Source organism: Montipora foliosa, chromosome 8, assembly GCF_036669935.1.
Source record: "Montipora foliosa isolate CH-2021 chromosome 8, ASM3666993v2, whole genome shotgun sequence".
NCBI lineage: Eukaryota > Metazoa > Cnidaria > Anthozoa > Scleractinia > Acroporidae > Montipora > Montipora foliosa.
Window position 1 is genome coordinate 17,213,669 of NC_090876.1, and position 10,000 is coordinate 17,223,668.

At 39.5% G+C, this 10,000-nt stretch overlaps 1 protein-coding gene across 2 annotated transcripts in view; it reads right to left on the bottom strand.

Annotated features, from left to right (window-relative positions):
* Nucleotides 1-4,501: 4,501 nt before the first annotated feature.
* The window catches only part of LOC137967663 (aminopeptidase NAALADL1-like), a 13,519-nt gene continuing 8,020 nt past the window's right edge, over nt 4,502-10,000 (bottom strand). Inside the window, exons 4-5 of one of the 2 annotated variants that reach the window (XM_068814189.1) lie at nt 8,045-8,336; nt 4,502-6,578 (exon numbers count right to left, since the gene is read on the bottom strand). In XM_068814189.1, coding sequence (XP_068670290.1) covers nt 5,314-6,578; nt 8,045-8,336 — 1,557 coding nt within the window. In that variant the 3' untranslated portion in view covers nt 4,502-5,313. The remainder of the gene's footprint in view (nt 6,579-8,044; nt 8,337-10,000) is intronic. The other variant, XM_068814190.1, reaches the window with a different exon arrangement.

Consider the following 10,000-nt stretch of genomic DNA (forward strand, 5'->3'; position numbering starts at 1 on the left):
GTGCATGTTCAACGCTGCAATCGAACTTCTTCTGACATAGCGATGAGGCCTTGCAACTTAAATCAACATTCCTCACGAATCGCATGACCCAGGCACGTTAATGCCTTAAACCATTACAATTGCTTAGAGACAGCGGTAGTTCAGATCGGTGGCGCAAAAGGCAAATCGGATGTGATGTTAAATGGCTGATATAATCCACTTGACTTCCAAAACAAACAACTAGTGACCAAAAATACCCCTCTTCCACACTGAATTATTTTGTTTTCAATTCGTCATCATGCACGGAGAATGAAGACTCCTAATCTGAAGTCACAGAGACCTGCCTGCCTCACTGAAGTCAAAGAGGCCTGCGTACCAAATATTGTGAACTGAGATCAAATTGGGTTGACGAACAAAAGAAAAAAAAAAAACAATTCTGCCAGGAAATATCTAGAAATTTCTCCAGAGCTGAAGTTCCCAAGAACATCCGAAAAGACAAATATTTCGTAGGGCAGCAGCAAACTCGGTAAACGAGCTTTTAAAGCATTGTGAAAATCATTTTAGGTAATTATGACAAGTAAGACATCCGGTTGCATTGTTGGGGGCCCTGATTTTTCGTTGAGGATCCGGTAGTGCCAACTCGAAATGAACATTGACGAAGAGTGAGTCCGAGTCAATTTTTAACCGGAAACAAGACTCCACTTCTCTTCCCTGCCCTCCCCAAGAAGTATCAAAGAAATGCAAAACTCCTAGAAAGTTAAACAGAGGGTGAACGTCTTCGATAGTTCGTTTTAGAGTTGATTTTTCTTTTTCTTTTTCTTTCTTTCACAATTTGTGTAATTTGAAACTTGAGATGATATCATAAATTTTCTAATTCATTATCCTCTTTGTCAGGCGGGTGTAGCCTTGAATCTAAAATTAAGTAACTTATGCACTTAATTAAGGCTCTTAGTTAATTATTACGTGTTTGAGATTAAGCCACTAGACGAACGGAGAATTTTTAAGTTAACAGCATTAAATTCAAGATCTCTGTTTTCCTTTCAAAGTAACTCCATGCGTTATACTTGATTTTTTAAGCTGCTTAATTATAATTTTGTTCATAAAACTATCTGAAATGATCATCAACAACCACTTCTGAGGTTTTAAGGTTCTACGTGAGAGTTCAACCACCGGCCAAATACACTGCGGAACAAGGTTGCACTTGTTTTTTGACCTCATTCCCACTGTATCCCTTTAATCCAATCCGGCTGGTTCTACAGATTAGACTTTTGAAATCAGGCAAGGCTGTTTCATGTTTTCCAACATTTCGTCATCTGTCGGCCTGTATGACTTCTTCAAGGCAGAGTAATGTGATTTTCTTCAAGCTGACTCGTAGCTGCGGTCAGTTGAAGTGAGCTTTCGCGCGAAAATATAATATCTTGACACGTAAAGGTAACATGTTATCTTGACACGTGAAAAGATCCCACTGTTGCTACGGTTACATACGAAAACTGCGCCTTTCGATGCCCGGTTTTCGTGAAATGATTTAGTATTTCATTGCTGTTTGTAAAATAAATAGAATATTACATGGCCGCTTGGAGATACGAAATTTCGCTTCGAGTGTTGAAAAATATTTCACGAGTTCGCTGTGCTCACTCGTGAAATATTTTGCAACACTCGGAGAGAAATTTTGTATCTCCAAGCGGCCATGTAATAACCTCTATGTGTCATTTCACCATTAGAGATGATTAGTTTAAAAATCTGGTAGAAGTCACTGCCCTGGCGTGCCAAAGGTTTACTTTCGGTATCATTCAATTACTTAGCGCTGGGTACTAATTTGGAAAACTGTACAGATATCATATCAAATTGACACATAGAGCGGTTTTCAAATGAGTGTCGTAAAACCAAAACCAAAGTAATTACTTTGGTTAATCAAAAAGGACGGAGGCAATCCAATAAACCAATCAAATCTCGAAGTAATTACACGCAGCCGACACAAAGCGCGGGAAATGATGTGCAGGCGTGAGCCATGATTGGTTTTGGTTTCAATTCTGATTGGTTGAAAAATTGAACCAATCACTGAGTGAAGTAATGCAAAACCAAAACAATTCGCTCATTACTTTTGACACTCAATTCAAAAGCCGCTCTAATAAATTTTGAGGAGATGGGAAAACAGGATCACCCGGAGAAAAACCTCTTGGAGCAGGGGCCCGTTTCTCAAAAGTCCCGAAACCGTTTCGGGTCCAAAAAGCCATTTGTAAACCTGCCAACCATTTGTTCAGGAAACTCGATCTTTCAATATGTTTTCAAGGTAACAAACAGCAAAATAACTGTGAAGTTTGATGACTTAAATCCTCTCCGTTCTTGAGATACAGAGGAAATTGTTACACGCGTTACGTGTCGTTTTCTCAACGACAATGGAGGCAGAGAAGAGAGACCCTGGGAACGTGGTTGGCGCCAGCCTGGTTCCGAACTTTCTCATTTATTTTATTTTATTTTTTTGTTTGTTATGAAAATGGCACAACTCCAGCTGTTCCTGTCGCTAGACTGATGCAAAACTCTAAGAACCATCTGACTTCTGCCTTTATTTAGGAAACGCTACACGCGATACTTATAATGAAAAACATGAAGAATGTTATTTCATCAATCGAACTGATCTAAAATATGTTTAACAATAAAATTATAAGCCACTGGCGACTAAAAGTACGAAAGATCGAAGTGATTCTCTCACTTACCTGCTACTATGATCAGAAATTTCACTTCCCTTTTTCCTTCAGATTTTAAAAGCGTGTTTGTTTGACACCTGACTGGCAAGGCTGTTTTCGTTGAGTGCAAGTTTAGGATTTTACGGTCCACCATTATTCACATTCAAGACTGACCGATTGGACCTCAGAGGGTTGTATCGAGGATAAGATGACGTCAAAGACTCCCTGGCTTAAAATGGCAGCGTGTAAACGCAGCTTATTATACATGCAAAACACGGGTTTGAAAGTCTGAAACTTTGAAACTCCCGTGGTGCATATTAATGTAGACGCGTGCACACACATTGAGTTTTTAAACTAGTGAGTCTTTGACGTCATCTTATCCTCGATCCAGCTCTCTCGAGATTTTAAAGCTAGTAATGGCGGACCATTAATAAGAAAAATTTCAGTCTAAAATAAATTGGTGTCTTTTTGAAATGAGGACCTAAAACGTCGGTCACTTAGTGTTCAGTTAACATAGTTTTGAAATACAAAGAAAAAGTAAAATTGACTTTTGGTCATAGTAGCACCTTAAGCAATTGTCTCTTACAAAAACCTAAAGAATTCAGGCAGCTTCAACAGCATACGAACCTATGACCACTGAGATGCCGGTGCAATGTGCTCTGCCAACTGAGCCATGAAGCCACTCAGTTGGGAGCAGGCCAATTTATTGGGCTCAAGTGTTTCCGTTTTTTCAGGTGTATATGAGAGAATTATCCAGATCTTTCGTATCTTTCGGGGTGCAGGGACCGGGCAGTGGTGAGAGCACTCGCTTCCCACCAAGGTGGCCCGGGTTTTCGATTTCCAGATCCGGCGTCATATGTTGGCTCTCTACTCTGCACAGGGATTTATTTTCCCCGGGTACTCCGGTTTTCCCCTGGCCTCTCCTCAAAAACCAAATTTTGATTTAATTTGCGTTAATTTGTTACTTTCAATGTCCCCCAATTAATGCTCCAGCGCTAGAAGATTAGAAACTTAAATAAAGTTCCTTTCCTTTTTTTTCGTACATAACCCGCACTTCAAATATACATTTCTTTCATTGTATAAATGTAATAGTCATTATATTTATTTCTGATGGTAAATATTTCAGCCTTAAATCACCCTATATTCTTATCTTTTCGGAAACTTCAAGGCTTGAAATTTTATCCTTTGAAATGTCTCCAATTTCATTTTTTGGCTGGAAAATGTTATGTAAGCGGGTTTTATTTTACAACCATCAGGGAAACTGGGACCATATGTAACGCCAAACATCACGCAACATTTCACAGTGATCAGGAGTAACTCTTGTGATAATTTTTAAATTAGAGAAAACAAGCATAATTTTCCAACAAAGCGTTGATCGAGCATACATTATTCGGTAGCGCTGGGACTGGGAACTATGGGAAGTATTTTTTTCCCATTCGCTTTTTTCACCAATCCCATAATCCCAGTTCATTTGGGGGAAGGGGTATTTGGATTAAAACAATGGATATTCAGTTCACTTAAGCATGATTGCTACAGCCCCAAGAGTAAATAACTTGTATTGTTTTTATGTTAATACCCCTCCCCCAAACGTATTGCATTATGGGAGGGGGCGCGGTGGCCTCATGGTCAGAGTGCTCGACTCTGGATAGAGTGGTCCGGGTTCGGGTCCTGGCCGGGGACATTGTATTGTGTTCTTGGGCAAGACACTTTACTCTCACGGTGCCTGTCTCCACCCAGGTGTATTAATGGGTACCGGCGAATTTAATGCTAGCGTTGGGGGTAGCCCTGCTTTGGACTAGCATCCCATCCAGGGGGAAGAAGAAATACTCTAGTCGCTGCATGCTACGGGCTACAGGCTCGTAAGCAGACTTTAATTTTTTTTTTATAGTGAAAATAGTCAATTTTTCCTAGTTACTAGACTACTACCCCCTTCTTAAGTGACAGCCAAAACCAGTTTGCTTCAATTTCAAAGGAGCGGTCTAACTTTAATAGAAGGAAAATATAAAAAAACGCGGAAAGAACGAGGAGAAGAACGTCAGCTTGCAAGAGCGAACACGTATGTTTGCCAGTGAACATTTGTGTATTAGAGCAGGAAATCTGTTCTGCAATGTTTGCTACGAAAGAAGAGCATCTTACTGAGCCGCTTCAAATCAAGGCAGTTATCAGTAAGTCTGAGAGCAGAATAAGCTGATTTACGACTCGGTCTTGCATAATAAATTGACGACAATCATTTGATGATCTAGTTCACCACCATCTCCTTTAAGTCGACTATGGGTTCTTTCCCTCACGTTTGATTCTTCTCGCGAAACCGTAGAAAGGCAGGGGAATAGTACAACCACAAAATACTTTGGTGGCGTATGTTTATCAAGTATACCAGCTACTTCGGAGTTACACAATTTTATCAACTTCGGAGAAGAATCTGATAAAAGAGAAGACCGTTCGCTCTCTAGTTTGCTCAAGCCGCCTATTCTACCATCGCCAGTCACTAATGGTAAATTCTAATGGTATCGAAACCCCTGGTTAATAGGTCTTCATAGCTTTCCCAGCACAACGACTTTCAACTCTTTATGGCCGGACGCTCCTACTAAAGCCAGTCTAATCTTGAAAAGTCTTGGAAGTCACAAGATGTTTGGACTTTAAAATTATCCTCTTATTTACAAATTAAAGGCTTAAGGATATCAGCTGCAGACAAGAGTGCTTCTTCGACCAGAGAGAGTTGTATCTTGACTTCACTGAATTCGTTGGTTTTCACTGCATTCTGCATTGCTCTTGTAACTCCGGGAAACCAGAGCCCGTAATAATTCCTGGAGAAAACATGCTTATACATTGGGTCACTGACGTTGAGGTAAGGAGTAATAAACGCTTTTTCTACCTGGACAAGTTGATCGTTTATGGCCCGTAGAATGAGCTCGCTTCCATTTCCATTTAATTCTTCTTTGGTGGCTTGAAAAAGATTGCTGGCATTTGTAAACTCTCGGATAGCACTTTTAACATGCTGGGTTTGAATATTGTTGTTGGCATTCAGAAGCTCTTTCTCGAGAAATTCAAACGAAGCACTTACTGCTTTTGCATAACGAACCACATCATACGGCAAGACAAGCGCTTCGCTGAAATCCAGAAGCAATCCGCCGACCAATTTTGCCATGGTGGCGTGGTATTCAAACTTCGGATCGATGAATGTTTCCATCCAATAAAAGCTATCTTCTTGGGTGTGGTAAACTGGATACAATCTGTATTGATCATCATGTCCATGAAAATAAGAGAAGTCTACAGAGGGTATCCCAATACTCATGTAAAATGGTAAATAGTCGCTGAAATACATATAGGGAATGGTTTCAGGCTCACCTTTGTTCCTCCTTGAAGGAAATCTGCTCTTCATTGTATCGTAGACGCTAGACTTACTTGGATCCTTCACCTTCTTAGCTCTACAAAAAACAGCGTTCTCTATCATTGGGCAAGTCTGTGCAATCACAACGTAGTTTCCACCAACAGCTACGTCAGTATTCAAGTAAACCACTGCTCGGTTAGACAACAGCTTTGCGTTTTCTTGAACCCATTCAACTGAACCGATCAAGCCGAACTCTTCAGCACCCCAGCTGCAGAACTTGACCGTCCGTCGCGGTCGCCAGCCGTCACTTTTACGCTTTCCAAGGATCCGGGATATTTCCATCAAAGTCGCAGTGCCACTGGACGCATCCACCGCACCAAAAAATTCTGCATCTCGATGATTCCCAAGCAGCACATAGCGATCGGGTTCAGCGTGACCTTTGATGGTACCGATAACGTTATATATTGATTTCACGACCAGCTTGTTATTCACACGCAATCGCAAGGTTGTATTAGGCTTGCTGAAGCCTGGGCCGAATCTGTACGTGACCTTGAGATCACCACGCCAAGTAGAAGGAACCTCTTCTCCTAGAGGGAAAAAAGTAGAGGGTGGGGGAAATGTTACTCTGTTGCACCCTGGTCAGAAAATGAGAAACAAGAAGTCACATGTCCCCTTTGCTTTGCCAAATCCTTGTTCAAAGGCTACTAACCAATAACGTTTCCAGGTTATATAGAACTCCATAATGTATACATAAACAAAGATAGTCGTTCAAAGTGCCCTTGTGACAAAAAATCAATCCTTAATTTTCTTTGAATTTCAAAACTATGTTAAATAAACACTAAGCGACCAACGTTTTAAGCCTTGATTTCAAATAGACACCTACATGTTATGTGAATTTTCTGCGGGGTGCACATGCTCTGCATTCGTAAACTAGTGATCCTTTGACGTCATTATGTCCTCGATCCAGCTCTCTTTTTCCTTTTCTTTTGCAAAAATCCAAGCATCTTTTGTTCACGGCCGAGTCAGAAGCGGAGTGGGTCTATTCCTGTTTTCACGTCACAATCTAATTTGGATGCATTTTTACAAAGAGTTAATGCAATGTAAATCACTTTGTGACGTAAAAACAGGAATAGACCCACTCCCCTTCTAACTCGATCGTGAACAAAAGATGCTTGGATTTTCGCAACTTTCGAAGCCTCTAAAATAGCAGGATTTGTTAGAAAAAGGAAAAAATAGCCGCGATGCGTTTCGAACAGGTGCAAAGATTCATTTTAGCGAAAAAAATATTTTGGGGTTATGGGCACTTTAAGGCCATGAACAAGTATCCCAAATCAGTAAATTCTTCTGTTTTTTTTTTTTTTTTTTTTGCTGAACGGGCCAAAGGCTAGAGAAACAAATTTCTATGCGTTTAATATTTCAAAGTTAATCGTAATCTCCTTTTCCTCAGTTAATCTAAAATCGGCCAAGACGTTTGGCTAGAGCTAACCCTTTGCGCTTCTGAGCAAGAAAGACGTCGTGTTTTTAATCACTCCCATGGGAAACTTCTAAAGCTCTTTTACTTGAACAAAGATAATGGCAAACATAATAGTAAAATACGATACAATAAAGTCACGAATTTCAAAAATTCATTAATAACCCATGAGCCTAAAAGACATAAAGGCTTTAAGCCCAAAAAACACTCTTCATTAGAATTCTCTATATAAAGAATAGTAATGAGGCCAAGATTGTTTTTCTTGTATGCGAATATATTCCCCTCACTTTTTTAACTTTTGTTCGGAATCCCGGGGAACACCCTCTTTGTGAAATGTTTTTGAAGGCGTTCAAAACACTCGGAGCACATGTTTTATCGGGTCTAAAAACAATCGACGTTTTTACGATAAAACACTGCTACTCGTTTTTTAAACATAACATAAAAGATTGAGGAAGAAAAAATAAAAAGGAAACATAAAGGATATAAAATATATGCAAGATTAGTAAACATGCATGTTAGCTGATGAGGGAAAGACGAAAGCTATAATAGGAGCCTCACGGGCAAATTAAGGAAATAACCTACCTTTGAGAAGACTAAAGAGATGCAAAGCATCTCCGTAAGAGATTGGTTGAGCTGGAATACTGGGCAGGGAAGATTCATTTCTAGGTCTGCGATACATTCCGGGAATGGAAGGCAAATTTGGTGTTAACTGGTCACCGTAATGCACATTAAGTGCTCTGGAAAATACAGCATCTTTTGACATCCATACTGTTTCAGGATAAGTGTCCTTACTAGCGTATCCTTCCTGAGCCACGACACTGGGATCTACGTATAACAGCGCACCCACAGCTCCCCGACGCTCGGCGGTTATCACCTAGCCAACGAAACGCAATACATGTAGCCCTTTTCACGGTTAAGTTTTTCTCATTTGCATTACATGTACAATATAATCTAGCATGTATGTGAGGCAATTTTGGGCTACGCAGCATCCACGTTCAGGATTACATCGTAATGCAAATGAGAAAAAACTAACCGGCTATTGAGATCGAAGCGGAACGTTTTCTTTCGGGATGAAAAGATCAATCAGTGCAACCTCGTTCCCAGGATGTCTGGAAACGAGGCTACAAGCAGTAATAAGCAAAGCCAAATAAGGAAAGCATGATTTCACGTTATGATAGAATGATTTCATCAGTTCACTAATTCACCAGGCCTTAAACTTTCTAACTTACTAAACCTCTCTTCTATTCACCTCTCTTACGATTGCACAGTTGCAATTAAATGATAATCAACAAATTTACATGATAGCTAAGTTGATGGTGGAGCGCAATCCCGCGGGTTCGAGTTCCTGCTTTCGTTTTTCTAGGGATTTTTTCCAACTGCATGAGTACAGTAAACACCGACATATAAGAACTTACATTTTTCCAAGTTAGGCTTATAAGAATGGTATTTACGGTAGTTTTAGGCTATCTAGGTTCTTAATTAAATTGGTTTTTATTTCCACAAATGATTCATATGGTATAATTGATTTCCTCTGATGAGGATGCTGATACCTTTATATTTCAATCATAACCATGATGTGCAATGAACGAAATGATATATGAAATCATTTCATATATAATTCCCTTCACTGATTTATTCCTCACGGGAAAATTAGAACCCACAAATGACCAGCTCCCAACGCCAGTGCCTTCATAGCTCAGTTGGTTAGAGCGTCGCTCCGGTATCGCAAGGTCACGGGTTCAAACTCCGTTGAAGTCCTGAATTTTTCACGTTTCTCTACGCAATTGTTCACGTTTCTCTACGTAATTGCTAAAATTGCGTCCATAAACTGCCAGTATCATAGCTTTACTTAAGATCTGTGCAGTTTAAATTTTTTTCCAGACGGTTGAATCATAGTTAGTTGAATTTTCGAGGTCATTTTCTAAAATAAGAACCTGTTTAAGTTTTTAGGTTAAACTAGTTTTTTTTTTTTTGGCAAATAAAAAATATAAATATATGTTACTCTGGTGTTTGAAATATAAATTATGTACAATAAAAAACGTTTTCCGACGTTTCGGTTGTATTCAACAACCTTCATCAGGGGAAGTGAAAGATAAAATTTACACGAAAGCTAAGATATAAACCAAAGCGCTAATTAAAAAATTCCAAAGTTAGTGTCATTTTTTCTTTTCTGCAATAGTCAAATGCAAGTACTTCTTGGGGAGTAGTGCTCCATCGTCTCGGTTGAGGGGGTCTTTAGCACAGTTTATTTCCCAAGCCTCAAGAACTTTCCTTTGTCGCCAGTACTCCCCAAGGAGTACTTGCATTTGACTATTGCAGAAAAGAAAAAATGACACTAACTTTGGAATTTTTTAATTAGCGCTTTGGTTTATATCTTAGCTTTCGTGTAAATTTTATCTTTCACTTCCCCTGATGAAGGTTGTTGAATACAACCGAAACGTCGGAAAACGTTTTTTATTGTACATAATTTATATTTCAAACACCAGAGTAACATATATTTATATTTTTTATTTGCCAATGGATCCACCTGGTGACAAA